We start from the raw sequence: 18,810 nt of genomic DNA, 5'->3' as shown, positions 1-18,810 counted from the left end.
GCAGTATGAAAGAAAGCCCTCAGGCAGAACAACAGAGAGAACTGGATGTTTGTGGTGGGAAATGGTCACAGTAGCAACGAGTGGACTTAGAGGTGAGCCAAGGCATGATGGGAAAAGATGACAACAGCATCTGCTACAAAGCCCTTCTAGAACAGCAATTGTCAAACTTATAGATCAGGATGGTTTTATACTATTAAAAATTATTAAGGGCCCCAGAGTGCTTTTGTTTGTATGAGTTATATAAATATTTATCATATTAGAAATTAAAAATGAGAAATAAAAGTAATTTATTTCAAAATCAATAAACAATAATTACATATACTACATTATATATATTACATGTTTATAAATAAAATATTTTGAGGAAAAATTCTATACTTTCAAAACAAAAAATGTCAATGAGAAGAATGGCATTCTTGTACTTTTTTGCAAATCTCTTGACTAGCAAGCAATGTGGCTTACTAGAAGACTGCTGGATTCTCATATCTGCCCCTGCGTTCCATCTGGTATGGTATCACATGTCACTCATGAAAGAATGAGTGAAAATGGCAAGTAGTGTATTAATATCATTATAAAAATAGTTTTGACTTTGCAGACTCCCTGAAAGGATCTCAGGGACCCCCAGAGGTTCCCTGAACAAAACTTGAGAACCACTGCTCTAGAACACAATGGCCAAGTATCAGCCAGCTTTAGAATAGAAACGTCCAATGAACTGAAACCTCTAACTTAGCCCACACAATGGGGAGTTGCTACTTACTGCAAATCACCATGAATTAATTTGCTTCTTAGCTGATTCAAAACCCATATTTTCTTCTCAACACTTTATAATCCTTCAGTTTGAAATGTATTGCTTTTGTTCATTTTAAGCCAGCAATGTGCATTAGAAATATGATGTGAGTCATTTATGTAATTTTAAAAATTTTAGTAGACATTTAAAAAATGCAAGAGAAATTGGTGAAATTAATTTTAATAATGAATTTTATTTATCCCACTGTTTTCAAAATATTATCATTTTGGCATATAAAATCAACATAAAGTATAATCATAAAAATCAAATCATATAAAATTAATATAAAGTATTAATGAGATAGCTTACATTCTTTTTTATACTGTCTTCAAATTCCAGTGTATATTTACATTTGTAGCACATCTGAATTCAGATGGTAAATTTTCATCAGAAATACTTGATCTGTATTTAGATTTCATATAATTCTATAAAATTTAAAAAAGTAGATTCACAAATCCAGATTCTTCCAAATGTACTTAAAAGTTTTCCAATAACTGAATGCCACATCCATATTCAAATTAATTAAAATCAAATGAAATTAAAAATTCAGTACCTTATTCACACTTGCCACATTTCAAGTGCTATATAACCACATATGGCTAGGGGCTGCCATATTGGAGACAGCAGATCTAAATTTTTAATCTTTTGCTTTTCTTATCTATTTTGTCCCTTTGTTCTTCAGTGCTTAGAAACTTGATTAGGAAAAACTTACTCATTCTCATTATTTGCCTAGAAAACTGGTGCCATGATGGATTTCTTCATAGGCAAGTTGAGATATTGGACAAAGAGACAGGTAGGGGTGGGAGAATCACTGTGCAGCCATAGTTTGCAATGGCAGGTTCCCTTTCAGTTTGGCTTCCAGGACTTTCTCATTTGATGTTTTCACATAACTAGAATAATCTCACCTTGTTTCTGAAACAGCTGTGAAATATGCTGCAGCCCCCAGCCAGCCCTAGAATGGACTTCTTTCTGGTTGGACATGGCAGAAACTTCAATGGGATGACACTGTGGACTTAGAGCAGGCTGCTATGCTTATTTGAACTAAGCACTGGGAAGTTTTCTAAGTTCTTAGTGATGAACTCCATATCAGTGTCAGAAAGTTAGGGCAGGTTTTCTTGCCTTTTGTCTCCTTACCTTCATTCAATGGTATGCTATCCAAAAGGTAAAGGGACAGAATGGAATGAAATTCTAAGCCAAAAATGCAGCTCTGAGGTTAGCATCTTATAACTCAAAGGCAGCAAAAATAATTTAACAAGTTTGAAAGGAGAGAGCCGAAGAAAGTCTGTACAGAGTTATTTAAAGATTTTGTTCTGTTTGTGAACTGCATCACTTCCAAGCCATTTTGAATACAGGAAAATGAAAAGTTACTCCATTTGACGCAATGGGGATCTCTTACTACTCTCCAAATGAAAAAGATGAATTCCAAGTCTAAACATTTGATCCCATTGCTGCAAGTTTTGTGGCTCGTCAACTGTTTGCCATTGAATGGGCAAATGAGAAAAATGAGTTTTATCTCCCTCTAATATTCCCCCTTCCCCAATTTGATTGCTTAAGCTTTTAGCCAATCTTATAATTCCATCATATCCATTCTCCTAATGTTGGACTCAACAAGAATTCTGCATCTGGGTGCAAGATGTCATTTAAAATAAATCTAAAATGAACTGGAAAGCTTCTGGAATTTCCTTATCTGAGGTAGCCAAGCTAAATAAACTTAATTGGCATCCATCAGGAGCTCAGTGAGGGCTAGCACCATTCTGGTTGAAATGATTTCGTGCTAAATGTCATGCCAAGACTGAAGTTTTCCTGGGCTCCTTGTTGAACCAGATACCCTAACTTTTTTGTTTCCAAGCCCACAGTGCAGAGTGTCAGAGGACCAATGACCACACAATACTACTGGCTAGGCACAAAATGCCTTTCAATTAATACAATCAAGTCAGAATCAGGAGTTACATAATTAATACAGCAACTGTGCACCATCTTGAATACATTTGGATTGGGGAAGCCAAGCTTTTCTTTAGCACTCACACTAAAGGTACCAGAGTCATCGAAAGATGAACAAAAGTTCAATCTGAGTGCTAGAACTATTAGGGACCTCAGTGATTATCTAATACTGTCTCTCTTTTCCTGAATGGTCTTGCTCCTAGGACCATTTTAATGTTCTTTCTCCTTTCTGTGTAAAATACAGTTAATACAGTTTTATTTTTACTAGGATCCTCATGCAATCTTAGGTGAAGTGTTAGCTAGTTCTAGAACTATAGAAAACCCTATGGTTTCTCCTCCTCTCCCATGCCCAAATCCTCTTCTACCTGCTGGCTGATGCCTCTGGTTTTACCATTCCAGGTTGGTCCTCTCAGCAACAGGCTTAATTTCCATTAAAATGCAAAAAACCCTAGGACAGGCTTAAGCCACTATCAGGTGTTTTTCACTTTGTTGTGAAGGAAGGGTCAAAGTAATATGTGGTGGAATGAAAATTTTATTTCTGTAAGGCCAGAGGGTTGGAGAAAGGAAGAGGAAGTGCCAGCCGGGAGGGCAAAAGGTTCTAAACTGGGAACTTGGGGGCCCACATGGCAGCTCCACAGACTCTCACTCCTTCTCCCAAAATGTCTTTATTTGTATGTATTTGTCTTTGGACTCCCTGTGGTGATCAGGTACTTGATAATTGTTCTTGCTAAAACTGGAGCTCTGCCAAGTGGAAGGTTTCAATACCGAGAGGCAGCTCAAACCCAGGATGAGGGTCCCCAGCCTTGTTAGAAGGGTGTGTTAGTGCTTTTTTTTTTTTTATCCCAGTTTGTGGAAGCAGCAGTGGGGATCTGTGCAAAGAGGGAAGGTTAGAGTGTTGTTTTCAACTTCATTTGATATAGGAACTCATTATCCAGGCTCAAGGGAGAGCATTGCATAAGGGAGTATATTTAGCCACTCATGCATGCATCTGCATGCTTACACCCATGGACTCACACTCATACACACACAACTCTGTCTACACGTGAATGTTCCTCCTGAAACTCGGCAAAGCAAGTGACAGATGTTTCCTGTGGGTAGCTGGGATTTCAATCCTGCTCTTGCTTATTGTCTGTTGTACTAGGATTGGAATGTGAGACGGTAGATTGGATGGGAGATGGTAAATCTGTGCTTTCTGAGGCAGGATAATGGGCTCCCTACCATTTATCATTGGGGTAACCCAGCATAGTGGTCAGGAGCCCAGGCTCTGCCATTTACCACTTCCAATGCCTTGGGCAAGTTGTTTAACCTCTCTACACCTCAGTTTCCTGATCTGTAAAATTGAGGTAATACTATTGTCTGCCTTGTAGAGTTGCTGTGAGAATTAACTGAAGTAGCACATACAAAGAACTTAAAACCATGCCTGACACATAGTAGGTGTTCAATAAATATTTACTGAATGAATAAACCATTAAGTTTATCATTATTGTATTATTACCATGAAGAAACTTCCATTGCATGTTGGCTTTAGATTTAGTGGAAACAGTGAGGAGAGAGTTAAGAATTGAGACTTCTGTTATTACAGTAGGGCCAGATTGTCCTGCAGGCTCATCTGCAGATATTTCTCAGTGTATGAAGGAAAAGGGAAAACAACAACTAAATGCCTGAAAACAAAACAAACAATGAAATCTGGGGTGAGGGGGAGAGGGAGATTGACATCTTGCAATTAAAGAACAGCTTTAATTTAAGAGACAGTTGAGTCAGGCCTGGATATTTCCTGTTTCTAGCTCCAGACTTTGGTTGGAAGTGTTGTGTTTCCTCCTGAGTTAAAATGAATCACAAAAGCAAAGCATACTGTTCTCTTTTTTGCAGCACTCCTCACTTCTTGCTTCCTTCTCTGCTTCTTGTCCTGGGTCTCTGCCCTGATATAGAAACCAAAATGGCAACACTTCCTTGATAAGAGCAGAGACTGAGTAGCGTGGGGCTCTACGGTGGTATGGAGTACTATGTAAACTCTTCTTGGTTGGTCTCCTGATGAAAAGCAACTGATGGACTCAGGAACTGGGTCCTGAGTGCTTTATCATTGAGGTTCCCCATTTCTTGACCATGTGGTGAGGATGGCTGCAACAGACACTGGCATCAGGCCTGGTGGATGGAGGCTGGAGCAGCTGAGGGGCAAGGCAGCTCCAGGCCACAGCCAGGCCTTTAATTTTCCACACATGTTCACATATGTACAGGAATCCAGCAGATGGGCTGCAAGCAAGCTTGGGCAGCAATCCACTGACAAGTAGCAGTAGCTCTGAATAAATCACATTGGCCTGGGCTACAAATTTAGCTCCAGGGAGTGGGGACTCAGGCAAACAAGAAGAAAAGGCATTCACCCAACTTTTTCCTGAAATGCCAGAGGAACAAAACAGGTCAGTGGCGAATACAAAATTAGCTTCTGGCCACCCTCCAAAGTGATCTGACCTATTTGGGACTCATCAAGAATAAGGCGAAGGAAGTTCAGTTGCCTGCATCTTGATTTGTCAAGGGAGAAGAGAGAGGGTAAAAATCGCCAGGTGGCCAGATTCCCTGAGTCACTGGTTATGGAGCATATGAGTGGATATGGCTGGAACTCATGAGAAGGGCTCTGGGAAATTGACTTTGGGCCAACTCCTAGCACAACTTAGCATGCAAATGATAACCCCGGTGGATGCATTGGCAATCTAGTGTGCCGGCTTGGTGGCCCTGGCCACTGAAAGGATTGTATCGAATTCTGAAACCCTTCCTGCAGTCTAAGGCCATACCACCCTGAATGCACCCAATCTCATCTGAAACATTTCCTGCAAGTTAAACTCATATCCAAGGCTCTTCTGTAAAAGGGGACCTTGGGTCAAGCCAGCAAAGGGACATTAGAGCCCTAGCGGAGTGCAAAACTGACCACAACTCCTAGCAGGTTGGAGCTGGTAGTGGATGCTGTTAATGCCCTGCCTACATCTCCTTTACAAGCTAGTGCATCGGTCCTCCAGCTGCTGTGAGTGTTGGCTGCTAAATGCTATAGCTGCCCTCTTCCCCAGAGACCTCCAGGTGAGACCAGCTCTGTGGTGCATTTTGTGCCCCAGAGATCTCCTTGGGATCAGGCTGGAGCAAATATTCAGCTGAGACTATACTCCTGCTTAGTCCCTTCCCTTACCATATCCAGCTTCCTTCATGCCCCTTCTACTAAGAGCACTCCATATATTACTTGAACAATAGTGTCAGTCTTAACTTAGACTTTACTTCTAGATAACCCAGTCTTAGGCAGAGTTGGGAAGAGGGGCACTTATGAATAGTCTCAAACCTGACTGTACCTCAGAATCACCTGGGCAGCTTTAAAAATACAGATTCCCAGGCCCCACCTCCAGCAATTCTGATTCAGTGGGTCTGGAGTGAGGCCTGAGATTCTATAGTTTTCCTGAGTTCAGTGTTCGGTAATTTTAATGCAGCTAGTCCTTTGACCAATGAGAACCACTCATTCTAGCCCATTGTCTTTATTTCTTTTCTTAGATCTTCTAAGAAGCATTCATTGATCAAGTTCAGGAACAAATCACACAATCTGTCAATGACACTAAGAAGCAGAGATGTAAGTCAAAAGATCCACAGTCCTTGGCAAATCTCTTGGAGTCCAGCATATAATGTTGACTCTCAGAAATTTCTCAGCAAATTGCATCTTTAAATTTTTTTCATATGTGTCCTGAAATGTAAAGGTTTATTTGGTTGGGAAAAGGGAGAGACTTTTGAGACATCAGGTTACCATGGAGTTTTCCAAAAAGGGATATTTGACCAAGTTTAAAATATAATTAATACTTTCCATCCTCCATGCTCAGAGATGTTAACCTATTAATCCTCCTTTCACTAACAGACCTAAATCTTCATTATTGTTGGTTGTGTGGATGATTTAGTGATGAAATTCAAAGAGAAACATTTTGTTTTGTTATCAGAGACTCTATATTAGGAAGATTTATGAATAGGTTCTCATGAAAGACACAGTTCTAGGGATTTTTAAGCAAATGGACAATTAAATAACTGAATGAAGGTGGCTCAGACTAATGCAGAATAGGGGACTATTCTAGATTTTGTAATGATATTGATGATAATAGTGATAAGAACAGCAACAAAACATGATTGCTAAGATTCGTTTCAGTGCGTAGTATGTATAAGACCAAGCACTAATTACTTGATCTGTAGTATCTTATTTAATTCCCCCAGCAACTCCTTGAGGTAAATGTATCTATTGGGGATCAACAAAGGCTTTAAAAAGATGAAACTTTATTTCTCTCTTGTGTAAAAGAAGTTAAGGGCTTGTATGCAGACTCAGCAATAATGAGGTACCGAGGCTTCATCCAGCTCCTAGTTCCACTATCCCTAGATTGTGGCCCTCATCTTCACAGTCTAAGATAGCTGCTGGAGTGCCAGTTATCACATCATTGGCCTAAGCATCAGGATGAAAGAAGGAACATGCCCCTTGTCTTCTGGGGAGTCTTTCTAGAAATCCCATACCACAGTTGCTTTGACCACATTGAACAGGTAGCAATCCCTAACTAAAAGGGAGAACTGGATATGTAGAATTTTGGTTGTGTGGCAATGGGTGCAGTTTTTTAAATGAGATTTTATAAATTTGAAAGAGAAGGAGAACGTGGAAGGTTTACTAAGAAATTGGCAACTTATGCCACAGTAGGTAATATTCTTATCCCCATTTTGCAGATAAAGAAAATAAGGCACCAAGAGACTAAATGACTTGGTGAAGTTCACACACTTTATAGGTGGCAGTCACAGTAGGACCCAAGTCTCTATGATCATCCCTCTCCTGACTGCTATTTTATCCTGTCCATCTTTTTTTCCTATTTTGTAAAACAGTTTTTTTTTTTTAGAGAAACATTTGTTCATTTCCTGCTTTCTTGGTGTGCCTTTTACCACCTTTGCATAGGTCCTAGCCATTCTTCAAAGTTCAGCTCCAACGCCCCAGAAAGCCTTCCCCTGCACCCACAACTGCTTTCTAGTAAATATTTATTGAGTACCTATTATGTGCCAGGTACTGTTCTAGGCACTTGGGCTTCATCAGTGATAAACAAACAAACAAACAAACAAACCCCGGCTAGCTTAATAGTTGTGTGACCTTAGTCAAGTTCTCTGAGCCTCAGTTCTATATCTATAAAAGGGAAATAATAAAAATTACTGTGCAGGGTTATTGTAAAGATTAAAGATGTTACTGTATATAAAGTGCAATTACTGGCATATCATTAGATTTTGAAAAATGATGCCTTTTACTATTATTGTTGCTATTATTGTTGTACTATTGTACTGTATTATTATATTCCCCTAATGAGAAATGCTATTCCTTATTAGGCTGTAAACTCCTGGGCAGGAATAGTATCCAAATCATTCTGGTATCACTGAAATACTTGATCAAAGTCAGAGCTTATTAAATGTTTGCTGAGTGGATAAAAAGAGTTTTGATGTAGAGAGAACTTCCTGTTTACTTATGCTGTAGATTTAGGAAACGGGGATAAACAGCCTGAGACCCATAGGAAGGGTTTTTTGTTGTTGTTGTTGTTTTTGGCAGGGGTGGTGGCGGGGGGAGGGGTTGCCCAATTTAAACTGTGAGTGTTGGTGGGTGGTGTCCTAAAGAAAAACAAGAATGAGTAATAATCTACTCCTCATCCTCTTCCGGAAGGCCTCAGAAAGAAAATATATCCTTTTCCTTTCAGTTTCTTTTTTTCACCTTCACTGATAAATTTCATGTTCCAGCAAGTCCTGCTGATCTCTTTTTGTGTTTTATTTCTGTCTCCTAATTCTCTTCTCCATCTCTGATCTTTGCTACCTATGGGAATAGGGCTGCTGGCCTAGTGTTCACAGAAGAAAACTTCTGGAAATCAGGAGACGTTGTGCATCCAGGGTCCTAGACCTGTTACATTCTAGTCCTGCAGACAGCACCCCAGCAAGAGCTAACCAGTGCTTGCATCAAAAGTGCACATCAGGTTTGTTGAGCACCAAACTCCCTTTATTTTGCCATCTCAGCCCAGCTTTCCCCTCAGCCCTTCTGCAAAGGTGAAAGGCAAGTTCACAGGATGCAGGGCCTTCTTTCTTCCCTGACATCTGGTTTGATTCTGGGCAGCTAAATAGTGGCTTTGCCATGAACAACAAAAGCTAATTCACTGTGGTGGTTTTTAAACACCAAGTGCAAATATTTTTCCTTTTCAGCTTGGGGTCACTGGAAGGGAAAAAACAGGGCTGAGAGGGAGATTAACCTTTTAAAACCTATTATGACTTCCCAGAAAAAATAAAACAATGGCAGCATTTCCTTTCATTCGTGAGAGTCTTTTCATGAGTGATTGTTGTTTGAGGCAAGATTGGGGCCCTGAAGAAGATTTTTAAATACTAGCTTAGCTTGGTTTTCTACTCAAAAGGCCACCATGATTGCTTTTAAGAACCCACACAAATCTCTGTAAAGCCCAGGGCCACCCTCTTTGCTTTCTCTCTCTTCTGTCTTCATCTCTGGCTGACCTTCCCTCCTTCTCTCTAGCCCTTTGCTTTCTTCCCTCAATCAGGGGCCTGACTCTCTGCTAAAGGGAGGGGATCAGCGCAATTAGCAGGATTTTAGGCAACGGCCATGCCAGCCACTGATGCCACTGACAGATGCTTGGGAGGCTGAAGATTCTGTCTGGGTCATTTCTGTGAGGTTCCAGCCAGACTTTCTGTTGATTTGGGCTGTCTTAATGCATCCCAGAGCCTCAGCGCCATTCAGTTCCTCTTCGGAAATGAAGTCACCCGTTCTGGTTCTTACTGCACATGATTAAGGATCAGAAGTATCCAATACAGGGAGTCACAGCCATCAGCAGAAATCTGGCAAATGAGAAAAAAGCAAGTCCATCTGCCTCACTAGTAGTTCTTTTATTGTTCTCTCTGGACTGCAAAGCAAAAGCTCGTCTCCTACTCTTCATTAGTTTATCTTCTTTCCTTCTCTCTTCCCTTTCAGCTTCTGCACACAGATTCACTTGCTGGGCTCAGGTGGGAGGCAAATAATGTGCCATGAAAACATAAGGCTATTAGGGCAAAGACGTGGAAGTCCCTAAACTCTCCCTTTCTTGCCAAGAGGAAGATCTGAACGGGGTCCAGGATGGTTGCTGTTTGCGAAGTGGTTTGAGTATTCTTGCTATGCACTATTACTGCTGTTATCAGCATCACGAGAGTCTAACATGTTGATACAGGTGGTGTGTGTTGGTAGGGGGTGGGTGGGAAGGGATCAGAAATTGATTCATAACCTGCAAAGAGCAAACTCCAGTTGTATTGCCTCCACCCCCACCATTCTTGTCCTTTCGGTATGTGTGCAAATATTTGTAGACCTGTTGAATAGCGCGCCCTCACACCAACCTAAAATTTCACAGCCAAGTAAGCCAGCCCCAACCTGGTGAGAAGAATGGGTGGCAACCTGGGGCAGCGATGGAGTGATGGGATGGAATATATTCCTTCTCCTGATCAGGCAGTTGGTGTAGGGGTGGGCTGCTGTGGCTCCCTGGGTTTGGGTATTTGTCCAGCTTCCTGTCTCTGGCAGTGTGCTAATGGTTTCCATAACCACATGGCACTTGGCAGAGCTTCTTAAACTGGTGTGGCCCGAGACTCTGCATTCTAACAAGCTCCCATGTTGATGCCTATGCTCCTAACCCCCTGGCCAACTGCACTTGGAGTAGCAAGGCTGTAAAGAAGTCCCACTGGGACCTAAACTGCTCCAGGGATGAAAAAGAAAAGTGCTAAGCCCCTCCTCTGGAGACAGGGTGTGTCCAGGCTGCCCTGGAGTCCTGATTTGCCATTCAAGTGAACCCTGGAGGGATTAGCAGCCAGCCTAGCACTTGGGTGAAACCATCTCCCCCTCCAGGGGGGAGCCCTAGAGGCAGCACAGAGGTTCTGTGAAAATCTGCCATCCTCCTTGCAGAAGGTTGCCCTCTCTCGCCCTCCATCCCCCCCTGCCCTGCTTGCTGACTTAAGCAGATCAGCTTTCAGCTCTCTGGCATTCAGAGACGTCTTTGCATAAAAGAAAAGGCCCTTCCTTAAGGAGCAGAGCGGGAATCCAAGCATGGCTCTGGCCTGCTGCATGCCCAAGAATGCAGGTATTTGGGGTTTGCAGCATTTCCTGGCAAGACAAAGGGGAGGGGGAGGCTAGGTCTAACGAAGAGGGGCTTGTGTGTAGCCACCTCCTATTCTAGGGGAGAGGAGAAGTATGCTTCCCAGTGAAACTGAGCCCTTTCACAGGAACAGCTGTGAGGAGGGGAATCTGCACTTGACCCTCACTCAAGGCTGACTTTGACATTTAGGGTCAGTGGCTCCTAAGCTTTGAGGACCTTGCATTGCTCATACTGGCTCGCCAATGTTTTCACCTTTGCTCTCCTTTTGAGGCATCAAACTACCCAAGACAGAGAGGACAACCCTTTCTTCCTTCTCCTCTTCTGCTCTGACATTTGAACATCTTAAAGAAGGGCCAGAGGGTAGCTCAAGTGGAAATTCCAGGGCAGGATTCCAGGGCTCTAGCTCAGGACTGCTGGAAAGGGGCCCCATCCTGCATGGGCTCGCACCAGGCCCTATGCTGCTTTCTTCTCTTCCAGCACTGCCCCCTCCAGTCTTCTTGGAATTCCTCAGTATCTTACCCTCATCCTGAGATTACAGAGAAAGATTTATTTATCTCTCAGTGTCCCCAAAACAGCCCTGAACTGAGAGTCCCCAGACCAAATCCCCCAACCTCTAGTTTCTGTTACATCTTCAATGGCCTTACACAAATCTGTTAAACCACTGTGGGGCCTGTCTTGATTTCTTTAGTCCTCTAAGCCCTCCTTCACTATACTTCTTTATCATATAAGGCTGGCCATGCAACTGAACCCTATTTGAAAAGCATTGAACTTTTTACAGTATTCTTCCAGCACTGGGGTTATTAGTCCTTCAGTTGTAACTCAGGCTCCTTAATGTCAAGGACAGTGCCTTACTTTCATTTCTTGCTATGTGCTCTTAGGTTGTTCTGCAGGAGGTGGCTAGTGTGACAGTTGATGCTGGCCACTGTCCTTGCCTCAGCTAAACCCCTTCACTGCACATTTGCCTCCACTGCCTCTGCAGAGGCTGACACAGGGCCAAGCTTTAAGGGTCTCCTATTAGCCCAACTGCTACCAACACCGTGTACGCAGCCTTTCTTAATGAAGGGTTTGTTCTACCTGCTGTCTGAGAACACTCTCTCTGAGCTGCCTTTCCAGGCCATGATGATGGGGAGGCACTATTGTGTGCAAGTTTGTTACTTAAGATCCCTCAGGAGAAGAAGGAAGCACACCTGTGAACCAGACAGCTTCCAATGGATGTCATGGAGCCTCTATCAGTTTGTTCAGGACATTGTGGTTTCTGAATTTTGTGGCAGAGAAGTTGTTCAAATACAAGTCCTTAATATCATATATATTTATGATAAATAACCATTATTTGAGAGGCGGGCCAATTATAACAATTAAACACCCCAGACCAATTAAATCAGAATATCTGGGAGTGGGTCCAGATAACAGTGCATGTTTTTAAAGCTCCCCAGGTGGATTCCAATGTGCAGCCAGGGTTGAGAATCACTGATTTAGGTAAGAAGTAAGAACTGCACTCCCACTCAAACCCCCAATTCCCCTCAGGGAACCAAGGAAGACAATTAAGGGCCTAAGTTCATACATTTTCATACAGATCAGTGGATTCAGGAGAGAACGTCCAACAGCCAGATAGTCTTTATTTATTAGGCCTGAAGAACTAAGTAATGGGAGAAAGTACCAAAGAAATAAGGCCCTGCCAGAAGTTTCAGTTTAGGCTCAATACAAAAGATGAGAAGGCCTTTAGAATAGCTTGACCCAGTTTTCCCTTAAGAGTTGAAGATCCAAGGCCTATGCGTGGCTGACAGACCAGGAAGGGACTGGGTGGGGCTGGTGGTGGTGACAGGGCTACTTGGCAGAGAGCTCAACTTTTTTGAAGCTGCTGGCGTGTCATGAGTTTGGCTATCTTTGGGCATTAGTCTCAGCAAGGTCATGGTACTCCTGCCAACTCTGGATGGCTCACAAGTGGGAAGACTAGGCCCTTAATCAAAGATGCCTTCAAGTAGGACTTGGCAGATATTGCATTCAGCACAATAAAAGCTGAGGGGAAAATGACTGCTTTTACCTTAACACAAATTTTATTACCACCAGGTTTCATTATAAAAATATTAGAGGTTTGGGTGTGTGTTTATTACATAAACAATGGAGTTACTCTGATCTTCACCAGCTTTCAAACTGGAATCTCAAAGGGAGTTCTATTTACTAGATTTAAAGCTGTGAAACCATTGTTTCTCATGACTGCCTTGTAAGCATAGGAATAATACAGGGAAAAACAAACTCTCTGGTTTCTATCCTTCTCAACCCTTGCCAAATTTCCCCAGTCGGGAGGAAGGCACAGCCACGTGCTGGATGTTGTAGCTGATAGACTATATTTGGGCTAGGCTTACCAGGGATAGGATGGTCTTCAGGAAAAGTGGGCATGTGACTCAAATTTCAGGCTCCTGTTGCCTCTAGCTTAGAAGGGTATCCTGGAGGCTTGGGCAGGTGTGAGAATCACTTAAGCTGATCAGGCAAACTCTCAGAGACACAGACCCTTATGCCAACCCATAGTCAGTGGTCAGAGAGTACAACAGCTATTGTCATTATGTGTTCCCAGATCTCTGGGCATTTGTCTTTCCCAGAAGCAAAGCTTTCATGTCAGTATCAATGTCATCTTAGGTCCCTTAGTTCATTCCTGGGAACCTTGTATTCAGAGGGAGCAAGGCATAGGCTGCCACTGTCTCATGGCAAAGACCATTTTGTCAATTTTACTGATGTTCTGTATTTTAAAATTAATGTATCTGATTTTATACTCTTTACTTTAGATTTTTAATTATTAAAAATATTTCTTAAATTGAATGTTTCATTAAAAAATGTGGGAATTGAAAACTATAAATTTACCTCACAGTATAGCTTTGGTAATTTCCGTGGTTTTTCTATGTGGGCTTATTGTTGTTGGTTTCATCCTCTGAATAGTTAGTTTTGGGCAAGACAGCATGGTTTGAGAAAAATGGGTTTTGGTGTCTGCCAGATCTGGATGTGAATCTTTACTCTGCCCTTTATCAGTTGTGTGACTAAGTTATAGGATCACAACTTCCTTATTTCTAAAATGGAGATAATAATATCTGCCTGTTGTATTCTTTAAATAATGATGAAATGAAAGAATTCAGGCAAAGGACTTAGCATGGTGCACTTAGTAGATGCTCAATCCATGGTTGCTATGGATAATAATAGCAAAAGTAATACATCACTGGCATAGGCAAAAGCTTTGTGGCTGGGAAGTGCTCTCCATTTGCATGTCTTGGGCAGAGGGCCAGGACAGTGGGTATCCTTTCTGGATCAAACTGCTTATCCTAATGTCCTCCAGAGACACTGGCAGATGGGACATGAAATACCAACAGTGTGCTTAGGGGAGGGCATGCAGCCAAATGTTACACTGAATTGAGCACGCCAAGGCAATCCAGGAAAAAACTCAGCACAAAAACTCACCATTCAGAAATTCCCCTGAACTGTCTTGATCTCATTTTCTCTTGTGGGATGTTCCTTAATGAACTATTTGAGCTTCTTTACCCCAGATCTGGCTTCTTTCCTGGCTACCCAGCTGAGTTGCTTTCCCCTCTGTAGGATTTTGACTGCACGTTATAGCCAGAGCCTTGAGGGAAGTGAGCATTTGGGGAGCAAAACTTTATGGAGCAGCATTTCTGTGCTGGGCATTAGGCTTGGCTCTGAGTATCAAACATGACTAAGTCACAGTTCTGTTCTTGAGGACTTCCAAGTCAGGTACCTTAGTCCATTTTCTGTTGCTATAACAGAATATCACAGACTGGGTAATTTACAAAGAAAAGAAATGTATTACTTACAGTTCTAGAGGCTGAGAAGTCCAAGATCAAGTGGTTGCATCTGGTTGGCTTCTGGTGAGGGCTTCATGCTGTGTCATAACATTGTGGAAGGCATCGCAGGGTAATAGGGGGGTTGCATTGAGAGCCAAGCTGGCTTTTATAACATATCTACTCTTGTGATAACTAACCCATTCATGTGATAACCCATTTAATCCATTAACCCATTAATCTATTAATCCATTTAATCCACTAACCCATTAATCTGTTAATCCATTAATCTATTTATCCGTTGGGTTATGGAAAGAGCCGTCATAACCCAATCACTTCTTAAAGACCCCACCTCTTAACACTGTTAAATTGCACATTATGTTTCAACATGAGTTTCTGAGGGGACAAACATTCAAACCATAGCATCAGGAGAATACTGACCCATGAACACCAGAAAGGTTAAACACAGTGCCTTGAGGCCCATTCACAGGAAGGAGGAACCAACTCTTTCTTGTGGGGTGGCATGGGAAGCCAAGTGAAGCTGATGGAGGAGAGGACTTGTGAACTGACTTTGTCAGGATAAGTAGGTTAAGACGTATCAAGTTTTCGGTGAGTTTTAAAAAATGCCTATTTGCCTTTGGTTGATTCTTGCCTTCTCTGAGTCTGCAGGGCATAGGAGGTAATGGAGGAGATAGTAAGATTTAGGAAGGGATAAGGCTACAGGAAGCTATAAGCAACTGTAATCTGCTCTCCACACTCTCTCCATCCTGCAGAACTCCACTGTATATAGAGGTAGACTGAAGTGGAAGTTACTTATCTGTGTTCAAAGCAGAATCTTCTAATTTTCTCTGAAGCCCACCTTGTACTTCTGAATACTTTGTTGGGTAGCATGGCTCTCTCTCTCCTACTCCTTTTGGCTCAGCAAGAATAATGGAAACTCCACTCTCCTGAAGGATATTAGTTTTCATGGCCTTGCATGTGGCTATAACTCATTGATCTTGAATGTAGCTGCACCCCCTGGCTCCTGAAATGGCAGAAAGGACATACAGAAGGGAATTAATCTCAGCCATATCCATTCACAACTGAAACACAGAACTGGTTCTTCAGCATCCAGAGGTCAAATGTCAAGCTCCAAAAAGAGGAAAGATGCAAATGCTTCCTCAGCTTCAAGGAACTGAGGCCTCCCAGGAATGTTGTCTTTGCTCCCTTCTTGATCCCACCTTTGCAATTAAGTGAGGAGGAAGTTTTCATTTGTTCTTCAAGATAGAGTAAATCACTCTTCTCTCACCACCTTGTCTTTGTGTTATGCTTGCCATGGATGACATTTGGCCATTAACAACTAAGCTCCCTTTTCCATCTAAGTTTTTATCCCTGGAAACATTCACAGGCAAGTAAGAGCTGCATGATTAATTTTTGAATAAGGATGTGTTTGAGAACAGGCCAGGGGCACACATCAACAGCCACATAGCCCTAGGCTTAAACGGATGACAAATTCTGCATCCCAACTAATATAGGCCTATAGTTCCTGCTTTGAAAACCAGGGGTGATGACAGGGGCCATGGGTTTCTAGTGCTTTCCACACCTGTCTCAGAAAGCAAGCAAAATAACCACTTGGGAGAATTAAGATAATTGTGTGTTGAGTGTTTTTCCGTAAAAAAGAGTTGATTTGTTGCTTCTCTTGATTAGGCTTTTATTTTTGCCCTTCTACCTCTCTCCACTGAGTTTTTAGTTGCTTTTTTATTTATTTATTTACTTTTACACAAAGGAAATCATGGGTAAGAAGAGGAGATTTTATTTTGAAGAACAATGACCACATTAACAAGGTGACAACAGATAAGCTAAAAGTCACTCCATTTTCTGCCGGGGAAAAATGTCCTTTGCTGCCAAATCACATTCTGCTTCTCTTTGTCTACTCTCCTTTTATAGGAGGGTGGCAGGCCCAGCCCACTGATGGACTCAGAAGAAATATCTGGGAGATAAGATACACCTTTGATTCATATAAGAAAAGAAGCTTTTGAGTTCAATGATAAAAAATGACTTCCTTTCCTGTTCCACAACATTCTTGTGGCTGGAGCCCTCTGTAGGACAACAACATTTCTCTGCCCTTGGTCCAACATATCAAGCTGAAAATAACTATGAATTCTGAAACTTGGTAAAGGGCAAAAATCCAATTTATTGCAATTTAATAGATATATAGGCTTAGATCAGATTCTGTAAGTATAGAATCTGCCCTACATCCTGCTCTATATTTGGGGCAAAGCTGAGAACCTATCTTTAAAGTGTCACAGCTACATTTAGAGACCCAACCCATTCAGCATTCTGTGAAAGAACAGTAGAACCAAATATCCATGTGTGATTATATTCCCAAGTATGTCTATTTAAAAAGAAAAGACAAAAACAAACTTCAAAATGATTGGAGAAAGAAAAACTGGATGTGGGATGGAGGAGGTGACAAGGGAAAAGGAAGGAAGCTTCTAAGGAAGTGAGATTTGAGCTAGGCTTTGATGAATTGGTAGAAATGTGTTAGCCAGAGAAACATTTTAGGGTATATCTTTCTTTCTTTCTTTCTTTTTCTTTTTCTTTTTCTTTTTTTTTTTTTTTTTTGTTGTTGTTGTTGTTGGAGTCTCACTGTGTCGCCCAGGCTGGAGTGCAATGGCGCAATCTCAGCTCACTGCAACCTCTGCCTCCCAGGTTCAAGCGATTCTCCTGCCTCAGCTTCCCTAGTAGCTAGGATTACAGGCGAGGGCCACCAGGCCTGGCTAGTTTTTTTGTATTTTTGGTAGAGACGGAGTTTCACCGTGTTAGCCAGGATGGTCTCAATCTCCTGACCTCGTGATCCGCCCGCCTCGGCCTCCCAAAGTGCTGGGATTACAGGCGTGAGCCACCGTGCTCGACCTAGGGTATATCTTTCTAAGCTTTGGTTTCTTCTACAAAATCTCATAGACTTGTTGTGAAGATTTAATGGCATAATTAAAATAGTGCACATGGCACACTGCTTGGGACATAAGGACTGAATAAATGGTTGTAGTTGTTGTCATTGCTACTATTATTATCATTACAATTAGGAGGTGGTATTGGAAGTATGTTACCACAAGTAATTAAAGCCCTTTTTCCTGACCCCTTTTTCTCTGATCTTATCCCATTCTTTCTGAGACTGTCATCTTTTATATTTTGGTATACTTTGGTTAATATTAGTTCGCCTCTGGCAAGATGAAAGCAGACCCAACCAAGTATCAAAAGATTTTTTTTAACCCCACTCCATTTCCCAATATAACATCTTATACACTGATTTACAATTTTGGTAGTGGGTGGATATTTAAGTGAAGATGTAAATATAAAACTAATAGCTTATGCTATAATTTCTCCAGGGGTCTTTGTTTTTAGCAACTTATTTTAGCAATTTCAAAAACTATTCATTCCGGTTATTTTGATTTTCTTCTAATCTGTTTATCTTCCAGTGATTTCATCCAAGTCAGAAAGGAAAGGTATTTCTGGAAATAAGCAATGAAACATTTCTTTTTTAAGTTTAGCAGTTAAGATGGCAGTCTAAGTATTTTTGCCTCATAAGTGATGGATATAATGTGTTTGAGAGGGGCTTGTCCATTGATGTTAGGGATTGAGGAGATTGTCACATGCAGTGGCTGGGGGAAACCAGGATGTTAATGTTAAAAGTAATTTAATGACTTATGTGCTCAGGAGATTTATGCTAATTGCTTGGTCATAGCTTATTCTCATCACAACCCTCTGATGTAGGTACAATTATTCTTCTGATTCCATAGATGAAGAAAATGAGGCTTAGAATATTTACATAACAACTTGCCCAAGATTACAGCTTAGTTGTTACAGAGCCAGAATTTAGACTCAGTTCTTTCTGGCTCCAAAACCTATGTTTTTGTTGTTGTTGTTATTGTTTGTTTGTTTTGTTTTGTTGTTTACCAGTAGATTATACTGTCTGCAGGGGTTTGAAAATAATGATCCCAAACTAAACATGGAAGTGATGTTTTTAGGTTATCATACAGTGCCTTGGGGAAAGTGGGAGCTCTCAATGAGGTTAAGGGTTAAAAGATGTGCCATGGCCTGTGCTACAATCTCTGTTTAGTTCATCCAAAGTAGAAGGAATTTAGTTCTGATTTGAAGGTGCAAAAACTGATCAGAAGAAATG

At 41.5% G+C, this 18,810-nt stretch overlaps 1 protein-coding gene across 4 annotated transcripts in view; it reads left to right on the top strand.

The window, feature by feature from the left end:
- The window catches only part of LOC105478180 (NHS actin remodeling regulator), a 366,659-nt gene that overhangs the window by 254,288 nt on the left and 93,561 nt on the right, over positions 1-18,810 (top strand). For 2 of the 4 annotated variants that reach the window (XM_011735245.3, XM_011735244.3), the window contains exon 1: positions 10,003-10,851. The exons of the other annotated variants lie outside the window; for them this stretch is intronic. In XM_011735245.3, coding sequence (XP_011733547.1) covers positions 10,818-10,851 — 34 coding nt within the window. In that variant the 5' untranslated portion in view covers positions 10,003-10,817. Of the gene's footprint in view, positions 1-10,002; positions 10,852-18,810 lie in introns of those variants that run through there. 4 annotated transcript variants of the gene reach the window in all.

The sequence above is a fragment of the Macaca nemestrina genome, chromosome X, assembly GCF_043159975.1.
Source record: "Macaca nemestrina isolate mMacNem1 chromosome X, mMacNem.hap1, whole genome shotgun sequence".
NCBI lineage: Eukaryota > Metazoa > Chordata > Mammalia > Primates > Cercopithecidae > Macaca > Macaca nemestrina.
This window is presented reverse-complemented; position numbering and strand designations above follow the sequence as displayed.